Consider the following 13,483-nt stretch of genomic DNA (forward strand, 5'->3'; position numbering starts at 1 on the left):
TTTCGAAAAGTACTAACCGATACCTTTAATTTGATACCCCACATGACTATATTTGATGAAAAAAAAAAATTACACCCCCCTTTTGCATGTATGGGGACCCCCCTTAAATTCGATGTAAGAGGATGTAACTCACTGTATGCGTGAGCGTTCATAGTTCCCACCTTTCTACCAAATTTGGTGTCAATCGCTATAACCGTTTCCGAGAAAAATGCGTGTGACGGACAGACGGACAGACAGACAGACAGACAGACAGATGGTAAACCGATTTTAATAAGGTTTTGTGTTTACACAAAACCTTAAAAAGGGGTCTGAGGTGCAAACTGAAAATTTCGAAATGGCTAATGATGGATTCACAAGAAAGATGAAGGTCGATTCACAAAAATGTGAAGTACTTCTGCTTCTAGATTCGTTAGTGAGTACCAATAAGAATATGAGTAATAAGTGAGGGGATTTCTTAACTATACCAAGGCAAGGAAGTTCGCGGTCATAGGGTAGAAAAGGTCCCAGGGCGAAACGTAGATTGGTACCCACGATGGACCATAAATCCTGGGAAATGCATGCTGAACCAACACCAACAGCTCGACTATCAAACTCTCCAAGGGTTGGGTAAGGGTGACAACACTATACGGAAAACCAATGTTACGAAGCCACGGAAGGACCCTCGGACTGGATGGATTTTACAACGGCGAACCCGACAATGACAACGGATTAACGATTTCTCAGGGAACGTGTGCTCCCTGTACAGACCAAATGCTACTAAGCAGCTAGCCGATACCTTATCCCAATATAAGGCTGATGTAACAGCGTTCGAAGATAGGAGATGGACAGGGACCGGTTTCCAGGAGAAGAGCCGCAACACCGTATATTATAGCGGCCATCCAGTAAACCACGTGCTCGGAGTGGGGTTCTTCTTGAATGATCTTCAGGACCACCTGAAGAACCTTATCATTGATACGGCCACAAACATACTTGGCCCCAGCCGCAAAAAGCGTTGGAACGGCTGGTTTTATGATGAATTTAAGCTAGCAACGGAACGGAAGAATGCCGCATACCAATTAATGTTGCATTCTCAAAGAACGCGGCCACGCGCAGAGATTTATCCCGAACTCCGGCGAGCAGAGAAGCGACTTCGCAGACGGAAAAAGGAAACCTGGGAGAACCAACAAGTCTGTGAACTAGAAAAGTACAGGAAGCAACCGCACCAGGCGTGGAAGTTTCACGAAAAAGTCAGCAGGATGAAGCCTTATACACCTCGATGCTCATCGCGCCGAGACAAAGAGGAAAATCTTATTTCCGACAGAATGAGCATGGGCATGGGCTGAACACTTTGATGCACTACTTAACAACCAAAATTTCGGCGAGTTGGAGGTCCCGCCAACTCAAGACGACGGACAAATACTGCCTCCACCAAGTATAAGAGAAACGGTCCGTGCAATTCATCGGCTTAAAAATTATAAATCGCCAGGAGCCGATGGAATTACAGCCGAAATTGTTAAATATGGAGGCGATTAGTTACACCAAGTAGTTCATCAACTTGTGCTCAAGGAATGGGACAGCGAATCAATGCCTGGCGACTGGAAAAGAGACGTTATCTGTCTCATACATAAAAAGGGAGATATCACACAGTGGAGCAATTATAGAGATATCATGTTGCTGAGTAACACCCACAAGATATTCTCCACTATCTTGCTAGGCCGGATAACTCCATACGCCCAGAACATCATTGGCCCACACCAAAGGGGCTTAACTCCAGGCAAATCAGCAACACATCAAATGTTCTCTGTGCGGGAAGCGATGGAAAAACTGTTGGAATATGGACACCAGTTACACCATCTATTCATCGACTTTAAAGCCGCCTATGATGGCATAGCCAGGGTAAAATTGTACACGGCCATGAGAGAATTCGGTATCCCGACGAAGTTGATAAGACTGACTAGGCTGATCCTGACCTACGTGCGAGGCGAGATAAAAGCACCAGAATCACTCTCAACACCATTCGACATCAACAACGGTAAACGACGAGGGGATACCCTATCATGCGTCCTCTTTAACCTGACCCTCGGAAAGTGATTCGTGATGCTGGGGTAAATGCGCGGGGTACGATCTTCTTTAAGTCCACCCAACTACTGGCCTATGCTGACGATATCGACATCATGGGAAGAGCCAAACGAGACGTACAAACTGCCTGCATTTAGATCGAGCAGGCATCCTGGTCAAACAGGAAGAATAAAGATAGGAGACTACAACTTTGAAACCGTTCATAATTTCTCTTATCTAGGGTCGAAAATCACAACCGATAACAGCTACGATGATTAAATCTGTGCATAGTTGTTGGCAGCCAACAGAGCATATTTCAGCTTAGAAAAACTTTTCCGCTCGAAAGGTCTCATCATAGGATCAAAGCTCTTACTGTACAAGACAGTGATCTTGCCAGTCCTCATGTATTCCTCGGAAACTTGGGTTCTTAGCAAGAAAAATTGCGAACTCTTTGCGCCTTCGAGACAAGAATGCTCCGAACAATTTTTGGCCCCCAACATGAGGATGGATGATTCCGTAGCTTACATAACGATGAAATCTATGAGCGATACCATGACCGTCTGGTTGTGGATAAAATCCGGCTCAATAGGTTACGGTGGACGGGTCACTTAATCCGTATGGATGAGGATGATTCAGTCAGGAAAGTTTATAAGGGCAATATCTACTATAGAAAAAGAAGACGAGGCCTAAGATGGAGCGATGGCGTAGATCAGGACGCCAGACAGCTGTTAGCGATATCGAATTGGTGGACCTCGGCGCAAAACTGGGATGTCTGGTGTTCTTTATTAAGGTAAACCTAGACCGGATACCGGTTGTTGCGCTATTGTTGATGATGACGGTAGCTCTGAATGCAACCTCCGAAAGAATTGCGTCATATGGATCTTGACAAGCGCATCAAATTGAACGAATACATCACAATTACCTTACATAGCGCCCGACCTTCCAATGGGAAATTTCTGATGCGACATGAGAACTTCTTACGGTAGAGTGAGCCCGATGACTTACCCGACTTTTATGGAATAGCAGGCGCAGTTACGTGAAAAGGAAACACAATCCTTTCTTAATCTGAGGTAGGTTTCTAGTGACTTTAGGAAATGAGGTAATATATGATACTACATATCGCTGACCTTATTCAAGCAGATATGTGAAGTATTTTCGACGATCCAGTTGGTTAAATGCCAGCACTTTGATCTGATTGTCCTGAGTTGGTCATGGATGTTTGTGCTTGTCTTTGTGTTGACGCGTTACTGTACGCTTATCACTTGCGCATGATAGTAAAACTGATCCGCAAACTCATTGAAAATTAAATACGAAAAAAGTAATAACAATACGAAAAGGAAGTAAGTAGCTAGTATATATACTGAAGCATCACCATTTTCTTTCAGATTATCGGTTGATTGATTTAGGTGTGCCGAACCATTCTAACTTTTCCAACGGGTATCAAAATTAAGTCTGTTGTTATATATGCTGAAAAGCAATTGACCCCTCTCCCTTTTGCATATACCCTTCCTCAAACAATATTGGACAATGTCATTCACAGTAGAAGTGGCTTACAAATCCAACATTTTCATTCAATTACGGGTCAATAAGACTGACAGTAAAGACAGGAAAGCAAACAAACGTCGTAAATTTATATATGGAGTATAGCGCGTCGCTGGCGTTCCTAGTAATACACTTCAACTCCTCTCATGATTTTCCAACGAGTTTACAGTCCTCTTTCATTAATCGAGGCCACGTAGTTCTGGGCCGACCAACTAGTCCGTCGTTTCACGAGTTAGCCAGCAGCGAAGTTGACATCCTTCGCTAATGTGTGACCTAGCCATTGCCACTGCCGTAAGATCGTAAGACCAAGTCCTTCAGTAATTATTGTCTTAGGCCAGAATAGTCCGATAACACGATGATGAAACGATACATGAACTGATGAAGATTTGAGGCTTGTTAGTAACAGTGCGTGTATTTCTCATCCAGTACTCCCATATAATAGCGAAGAAAGAACTCCCATATATTAACTCAGCCTCAAATAGGAGCAGTGCCATGACCAATCATACTGAGAATCTTGGTTTCGATTCCGCTTGCATCCTTCTACAAATCTAGAAAGAACAACGGGATGTCATCAGTGAAATCAACGTGTTTGGGCAAAGATTACATACTCCTCCAGCCAAGGCCAATTTTAATTATTATTTCTTCAGAAAATTAGATTTAGCAAAGAGATAAGTTATATGTACAAACGTTGGTTATATTCAACTTCCTTTATTTTTAGTTTATCCGGAATTTTTGGGAAGTCTTTCAAGATGTACATGTACTTGTAGTCGAGGGGGTGGAGAATGTTCCATTCTATACATTACTTTGTTTAACAATTTGCTACTTTTTTTATTTGGCTGCGTGCAAATGTGATTGTGGATTGATAAATTGAAATCATTTCAATGATGTTCATACCACATGAACTAATGGTTAACATACGTATCAAATCAATAATTGACAAACATGTGGATTTATTTTTATTATTAGAAGGTAATGATGTTTCATAAGGAAAATCGTAGTCACAGCTCTTAACCTTTTTCACTTCACAGCATATTTGTAGTCACACAAAATATCGAACCTCCTGTCACTCCCTAAACCTTTCCGTCGAGTAAGGATTTCCAAGCTTAGAAATATTAAGGCAAGATTTTTCAGCTCCTTATCGTCGCTCACAGTTCCACACCCCTGCTCAACGCAGTTCAAGAGCAAATCAACAAGAAACAGTGCTGATATTGGTAGCAACAACGTATGCTGGGCAGAGCGGGTAATGGAGTTCTGCTGTAGTCAACCATCAAAATGATTTACTTTAATTATGACCGTAGACGGCGAAGGGCTGAATACGTCATTTATTATTCTGGCCTTTGTCTCTTCGTCTTTTACCACTTCCATAGGATCTGATCCCTGTCTGGTGTGACCCTGATGAATTTCTTTAAAGACACTCTTCGTTCACACATAGATGAATATATACATACGTCGCTGGGAAAACTTGCAGCCGATCCATTTTCATATTACTGAAAATAATTTACAATTGACCCAAGCTCATATAATCAATTGTGTCTTTTTCAGGGATGATGGCTTTTCAACCCGATTTCACAGAAGTAATATCGAATGTATCAGTCGCTGTCGGCAGGGATGCAACGTTCACATGCCATGTGCGCTATCTAGGAGGATATCGGGTAAGTGCATATGCATATCAATCTAAAGAAGGTGAATTGAAGTGCTTAGTTATGGAATGCCACTTTTCCTTTATTTGTTGACAAACCATGTGAGTTCATGCCTTCAAATAAAGTTGAATTGCGCCTTCAAAATTAAGCTTTTAGATAATTCCCGTGGGGGAGCAACAGGAATCGGAATATGAGGGGAAATGAAGGAAACAAGTGCAATTCGAACAAATATGTATAATGCACAAAATGGAATTAGCCACTAGATGAAGTCATCAACTCGAAACCGTCAGGAATAAAACGAAACAATTTTCAGCTGCATTCGTTTGATTGTTTCGGCTTTATTCAATTTATATTCAGCAATTTGCATATGACACAATTTAAGCTCATTTTGTGCGAGCTGCAAAGTACCTGCAAAACTTTCACCTTCCCTATCCACAAAACGCGCCGACTAGCAGAGGTTGGAATCTAATTAGATGCTAATTATTCATCCCCATCTTCATCCCCCAGTTCGATGCTCGATGCGACATGCTCCCGTGACGGCGTCGCTATTCACTCATGATATTCCGAAAATGCTCAACTTTTGTATGTGACACTTTGGTATTGTTTGTATGTTTCTTTGTTTGCAGGTGGGCTGGCTGAAGGCAGACACGAAGGCAATTCAAGCTATTCACGAACACGTCATCACTCACAACCCGCGAATTAGTGTGTCACATTCGGATCAGAACACCTGGAATTTACACATTAAATCGGTAACGGAGGAGGATCGGGGTGGCTACATGTGTCAGCTCAACACGGACCCCATGAAAAGTCAGGTGAGCTTAGAATTTTGTTTGGAAAAGGTTTAAGCGGGTTGAAACGTTAAAAGGTTGGCAGTTCGGAGAGTTCGATCTTATTTGTCTATTTTTGCTAAGTTTGATACATTTAAATGGATTTGGAAACTTTTTTTTGAGTGAAACTGACATCAGATACCGGCAGAACAGCATTTTTACGAGTACATGGAAAATGCAGCAATTTTTGACGGTAATGTAATACTACTTGCATGTCCATAGAAATGACTGCTCATTATTTATTTCATCCATGATTATGAAAAACCACCGTTAAAATTTATCTAAAACTTGTATTTATCTAAAGCTGTCTGGCATCTCAATCTTCAGAAACTACCGCCAAACAGGTTTATATTCATCCGCTAGATATAAAATACCAAGAAGATCCAGCTATGGGGATGAGATGCAAGAATTTTGTCACTGCGAAGGCCTTCGATTCTATGAGTCAGCAAGCTTAACGGGCAAACCACATTAGAAGGCCTTTTTACACGCTTTTTTTTCGATTTTTTAATGGGAAAAATTATTCGGAATTCAATCACATTTGGACATTATATTAGTCATATTCCGAATAACTTCTGAGAAGTTTAAGATATTTTTAGCTAAATCACGCAAAAATATTCCGCTGAACGTCGTAACTGGAGTTCTCCGATTGCGAGAGCCACTCCAACTTTTATCTGAAACCAAAAGCTTTTTAATTTTGCATCGCTAACTTATTTTCTAAGAATATGAAATCAAAAACTTTGCAGGTGTTCAAAAAAAATATTTCAATTTCCACCATCTTCTTTCACTAATTATGCAAAAAAGGCACCTTCAAAAATGCGATTTCATCTGAAATGTTGGTTTATATTCTTGGTAATATTATAAACAATCATAACTCCAAATGCATTACTTTTGGGCTAGAATTCCCCCAAATGTTAAAAACGTGGTTTTCAGAAAAAAGCCTTTGAAAAAAAAAAGAATGTTTGTTTCGGATATTGTGGCATTTATAGGAGTTATGATAATTACGAACAAAATACAGTTTCAACAAATGCAAATGGACTGGTATTTACTATTTACATAACGCCGCGAGATTTCGTAAGGATATAAAACGATTATCTCCTGGGCGGATGTCACTTAATCACCTGCTTCTACCCCTATAAAATCTCAAGGAACAGGAATTTCGCTTTGAAATTTTAGTATTAAAACAAGTCGGGAAACCGCAAGCTGGGTGCTTCAGGTATGAAAGATTTTGTTTACTTCTTTTGTGAGTATATTTGAGTGCAGAACTATCCCATTTGTACGTAGCCCGTTATGTATATGCATTTGCATGTCAGACTACTCACTTTAGTGTGATATTGGTATTTACTTGCAGTAAATTTAAACGGTAAAGTCGATTTTGAACTACTGTAACTTTGTTAGTAATAGTATGTTGATGATAGTTTGATCAAACTTGAGAATAATATGCATCATATTATATTCTATGCTATTACAAACTTTTATAACTCTAGGATAAACTTAAGGACGGATTTTACACAATTTTCCTAAAAAATATGCTAATATGCTATTATTAACTTAATTTGAGCAGATATCGAGAGTATATGGAAAGTATTTTGAAGCCTAGGCAGAATGGAGAAGCAGCTTGATGATTTTTTTTCAGATTTTTTGGTTGGTTAGTTTCTGAGAATGGGTTGATTAAAGAAATCATCACTTTCCACCCCTCCCACTCCCCGCTTTTCTAACAAATGTCAAAGCTAAGATCAGCTTCGGAAAGTACTAACCGAGACCTTTCATTTCAAACCCCACGTGACTATATTTGGTGAAAAAATGTACACCCCCTCCCCTTAAATTTGACGCAAAAGGATGTAACTCACTGCATGCGTGAACATTCACAGTTCTCACCTTTCCACCAAATTTGTTGTCAATCGCTGCTATATCCGAGAAAAATGCTTGTGACAGATAGACAGACAGACACTAAACCGATTTTAATAACATTTTGTTTTACACAAAACTTTGAAAATGAGTCTTGTCCAGTCCAACAAATGGACCTAAGAGCTTAGAAGGGCCCAAAGTGTCCGAAGTAGGAATGTCGGCTAGTGGCAAGTTGGAGGAATTCAGCGAAGAATCTATCGTGCTATCACTAGTGAATCGTACAGAAATCCTGACGGTGGTGTATGGGTCACAGATTCGACTGGTGGAGCGACGATATGGGCGTGCGGTCATCAAGCCATACAATATAGCATGGGTCAGGCGACTAGTGGCTTTGTGTGGGCAAAAAGCGGTATATTCGTATATAGCTATTACGCCTCGCCGAGCCTCACGCTGCCTGAGTTTGAAGACGTGTTAGACGATCTTGTTCACGACACAATGGGACGAAGTCCAAAAGTGATAGCCGGTGACTTTAATGCGTAGACTATCGAGTGGGGTAACAAAGAGACTAACACAAGGGGGCGGTGCTTATTAGAAGCATTTGCCCAGTTGGAGGTAGTTCAGGTCAACGAAAGCGATATAAACACTTATCGGAAAGGGGAAACTGGTTCAATTGTAGATCTGACATTTGTCAGCCCTACGCTGGCACGTGACATATCCTGGCAAGTTAGCAAGGACTTCACGTACAGCGACCACCAGGCAATCACCTATAGGCAAGCTCGCAAAAACCTCAAGCTCGCCATCCAGCGGACTAAGAGGGAATGCTTTCAGGAGCTCTGTTCGGAAGCGGACATAAATCCGTGGGGTAGCGCCTATAAAATCGTGACAGGACGATTCAGAGGCCGATCATCTCTGCAGATCACGTGCCCTACACTCTTGTCGAAAATAATCCAAGGGTTATTTCCCCAGCAAGAGGTAGGTACTAACACCTTCCAACGTCCTCTAAATGTGACACCGATTCCACCAGTCACCAGGGACGAGCTGCTGGAGATCTGCAGTCGAATAGGCAACAGTAAAGCCCCGGGTCTTGACGGCATACCGAATACAGCCCTCAGACTTGGGTTATTTATAATAGAGAGCCGCTAAGGAAAGCTTATGGAGGAACACAAACCGCCATCATCAGCCTACCAGTCGAGAACGCACTCAAACTGTTAGCAGCAGGGAGAGTGAGAATAGGCTGGGTTATGTGTCGCCTTAGGGAACAGGTGGCGTTAAAACGGTGCTTTAGATGCCTTGGCTTTGGTCACATTGCGAAGGCATGCACTAACCCAAATGGCAGGTCAAAGCAATGCAGGAGATGCGGAGTGGAAGGCCATATCAGCAAGGACTGCGGAGCTGACCCAAATTGTCTACTGTGCAAAGGAAAGGAGGGTGTGGACCATCGGCACATTGCGGGCAGCAGCAGGTGCCCGGAATACAGGAGAGCCCTTAGCACAAATCGCAGATGAGGTTGATACAAATCAACCAAGTTTGCGAGCCGCATGTTTTCGAGCAAGGAGGCTTTGCCAGAGGCTCAGGGGAAAACCCGGTGGCGACGGTCGAGAGGAGGCACACAAGCAATTGCGTGGCCGCCTAAAGGAAGCCATTCGGAGGAGCAACAGGAACTGCTTCAAACAGCTGTGCGACCATGCCGACATAAACCCTTGGGGCGAGGCTTATAGAGTGGTGATGAAAAGGCTGCGGAAATCACCCCAGGTGACCTGTCCGCGCCTCCTGAAACAGATTGTTACCACTCTGTTCCCTCACCACGAAAATAGGGGAAGGCAAATTTTTGTCCAGCTAAATGACGGCATAATACCGCCTGTAACTGTGGAGGAGCTGCGGGAAATATGTGGTAGGTTCGGTGACAACAAGGCCCCAGGTTTGGATGGCATCCCCAACCGAGCTTTGAAACTGGCAGTGAAGACTAGGCCCGACCTTTTCGCCAACACCTTCGAGGCGTGCTCAAAAGAAGGAATATTCCTTGCCCAGTGGAAAAAGCAAAAGTTGGTGTTGCTTCCGAAGCCTGGCAAGCCACCTGGAAACCCAGCGTCGTATCGTCCTATCTGCCTGTTGGATACAATGGGGAAGATAATGGAGAGAGTCATCTACAACAGACTCCTGCCCATCGTCGAAGCCAACAATGGTTTGTCGGAACGCCAGTTTGATTTCCGACGCGCCCACTCTACGGTGGACGCAATTGGCGTGGTGGTAAACCTGGCAAAAGGTGCACTGATTTCTGGCGGCTGCTGTGCCGTGGTGGCGTTGGATGTCAAAAACGCATTCAACTCCGCCAACTGGAATAGAATTAAAGGGGCGTTGGCTGACATAGGTGTCCCCGGATACTTAGCGAATTTGGTGGAAAACTACCTCTCAGAGAGGACTCTCTGGTACGGGACGGATGAGGGCCCCAAAAAGTACATTGTCACAGCCGGGGTACCACAGGGATCGGTACTTGGTCCCCTGTTGTGGAATATCATGTATAATGGGGTGCTTGCTCTTCTCGTCCCAGAGGGGACTACGATTGTCGGCTTTGCTGATGACCTAGCTGTGGTTGTTGCAGCAAAACACCCAGAAGATGTGGAGGTTTACGCAACGGAAACAGTGAGAGCGGTAAAGTCCTGGCTAGAAAAGGCCGGGCTGACCTTGGTGGACGCGAAAACGGAAGCGGTCTTAATAACGAAACGCAGGAAAAATAATACTGTAAAAGTGGAGGTCGGTGGACATACGGTCGTATTAAAGCCGGCTATCAAATACCTGGGGGTAATAATTGATACCAAATTGAGTTTTAGGGAACACCTAGAGTATGCATGCCAAAAGGCAGCCAGTGCCACCACGGTGCTTGCAAAAATGTTGCCAAATATTGGTGGACCGAAACACTGCCGGAGGTTGGTGCTAGCCGGAGTGGTGCGCTCCATCCTGCTCTACTCGTCGCCTGTGTGGGCAGAGGCGCTTGCAAACTCTCTGAGACGGAAGCAGGTGAACTCGGTTTACCGGCTGATGGCTTTGAGGGTTTTCAGTGCTTTTAGAACCACATCAGATGAGGCAGTATTGGTGGTGGCAGGCATGATCCCGGTTGACATTCTGGCCAAAGAAATGAGTGTCCTGTACAATGCAAGACATATGGAGGGGCATGCACAGCGTAGAAATGCGGCAAGGTCAGAGTCGCTTGATCTCTGGCAACGCAGATGGGACGAGTCTACGAAAGGTCGGTGGACGCACAGGCTCATTCCCAACATTAGGGTGTGGCTTGAGCGGAAACATGGGGAGACCAACTACCACATTACCCAGTTCCTCACGGGGCACGGTGGTTGCTACAGGCAGTATCTGCACCGCTTTGGGTTGGATGATTCTCCGAACTGTCCCAGATGCGATGGCATACCGGAGGATCCAGAACATGTGATGTTTCACTGCCCACGATTTGCGATGGAGAAAAGGAGCTTAAACCAGGTGCTGGGCAGGAGCGGGATCCCGGAGAGCTTGGTTACTGAGATGCTGGAGTCCGAGGAGAAGTGGCTTGCGGTTGGCTCTGCAATCATCCAAATGCAGGAGGAGTTGCTGAAGGAACAAAGAAGGAGGAAATCCGGAAATGGGAGAAGGATGAGTGCCTAAGAGCAAACCTACCCCGCGAAGTAATACCTCAATGGTGGTCCCGCGGGGCTGGGGCTGGAGAGACCGGGGGTGGTTTTTAGTGGGTGTGAATCCCACACGCGCCCGCTGTAGTTCCGCCGTTCGGGCGGCGGACGTGTCGTTCTAAGATTTTCCACCTCCTCCACCACCAAGAGAGCCTTTCAGATAGGCAGTATGGGTTCCGTAAAGCTGGAACAACCATTGATGGCATCAAAATAGTTACTGGCTTGGCAATTTCCAGAAGGGGTTGTACCAGGAAATATTGCGTGGTGGTGACCCTGGATGTGAGGAATGCATTTAACTCGGCCAACTGGAAACTTATACGAAAGTTTCTGGCGGCGGTTGTTGTTCTCACCTACCTCGCGGTTTTAGGCAATACACATAAACTGAGTATGGTTTACAGAAGAACATCCTTAAAGGTGTGTTCTGCCTTCAGAACCGTCTCAGACGATGCAGCGCTCGTCATCTCTTGAATGATGGCGATTGACATCCTGGCAATCAAAATGATGAACATTTATAACACCAGGTCCATCTTTCCCTTATTTCAGGTGAAAAAAGCCGAAAGGGAGAGATCCATAAACAGATGGCGACAGCGATGGGACCAGTCAGAAAAGGGGCGTTGGACTTATAGGTCAATCTCTTCCATCGAGCAGTGGCTGGAGAGAAAGCATGGGGAGATCAATTACAATCTCACTCAATTTCTCACCGGCCATGGAGGATACCGTCAATACTTGTACAGGTTTAAATTAGACACCTCACCTAATTGTCCAAAATTCCAAGAGGAAACTCTAGGTGAAGTGCTATCACCGGAAAATTTTGTTCGGAGAATGGTAGCCTGTCAGGAAGACTGGGATGCGATCAATTCCATGATCGCAGCAATCCAAGAGAATCTGCGAGAAGCAGAAGACGTGAGGAAGGTGTGGTTGCGAACCCTGCGGAAAGACGGAAGGAGATCTAGCTAAAGTAAGCTGATTCCGCCCCGTGATATAATACCTAAAGGTGGTTCCACGGGGTAAGGATCAGTCAGGGGTGGTTTTAGTGGGTAAAAATCCCACAATATGGTGGGCCCAGGCCAGAGTCTTTCAAAGATTTCCACCTCCTTGAAAAACAAGAAAAAGAAAAAAACAAGTCGGGAAACCGGAAGCTCAGCGCTTCAGGTATGAAAGGTTTTATGTATTTCTTTTATAAAGAGATTTGAGTGTGCATTTGTCTCATTAGCACGTAGCACGTAAAATATGCATATATTATGTGAAAATTTCCACTTTCAAGTAATATTTACATTCATAGTCTTAAATTTGCAGAGAAGCGACAATTTTGACCTAGTATAACTTTGTTAGTGATAGTGTGATCATGCTCTATGCTGTAGCCTACACTACTGCAAAATTTCGTGATTCTAGAGTGAACTTAAGGGGGGTTTTCCTGTCAATTACTAAAAAATCTAGTAATGTACTATTATTAACCCTATTTTAACAGGTATCGGTATGGAGGGTATTTCGGAGCCTAGGCACCATATAGTGGCAGACCCCTTATTTTTTTCAGATTTTTTGGTTGAGTAGTTTCCGAGAATGGGTTCTTTAAAAAAATGACCACTTTCAACCCCCCGCACTCCCCACTTTTTCAACAAATGTCAAAACTAAGACCGGCTTCGGAAAGTACTAACTGAGACCTTGCATTTGATACCCCACATGACTATATTTGATGAAAAAAAAATTTACACCCCCCTTTTGCATGTATGGGGACCCCCCCCCCCTTAAATTCAACGTAAACGGATGTAACTCACTATATGCGTGAGCGTTCACAGTTCCCACCTTTCTACCAAATTTGGTGTCAATCGCTTTAACCGTTTCCGAGAAAAATGCGTGTGACGGACAGACAGACAGACAGACAGACAGACAGACAGACGGACAGACAGACAGACAGTAAACC

General features: G+C 43.8%; 1 protein-coding gene across 1 annotated transcript in view; it reads left to right on the forward strand.

The window, feature by feature from the left end:
• LOC119657695 (lachesin) overlaps positions 1-13,483 on the forward strand; it is a 173,707-nt gene that overhangs the window by 65,978 nt on the left and 94,246 nt on the right. Inside the window, exons 2-3 of the mRNA XM_038064728.1 lie at positions 5,122-5,231; positions 5,846-6,031. Coding sequence (XP_037920656.1) covers positions 5,122-5,231; positions 5,846-6,031 — 296 coding nt within the window. The remainder of the gene's footprint in view (positions 1-5,121; positions 5,232-5,845; positions 6,032-13,483) is intronic.

The sequence above is a fragment of the Hermetia illucens genome, chromosome 5, assembly GCF_905115235.1.
Source record: "Hermetia illucens chromosome 5, iHerIll2.2.curated.20191125, whole genome shotgun sequence".
NCBI lineage: Eukaryota > Metazoa > Arthropoda > Insecta > Diptera > Stratiomyidae > Hermetia > Hermetia illucens.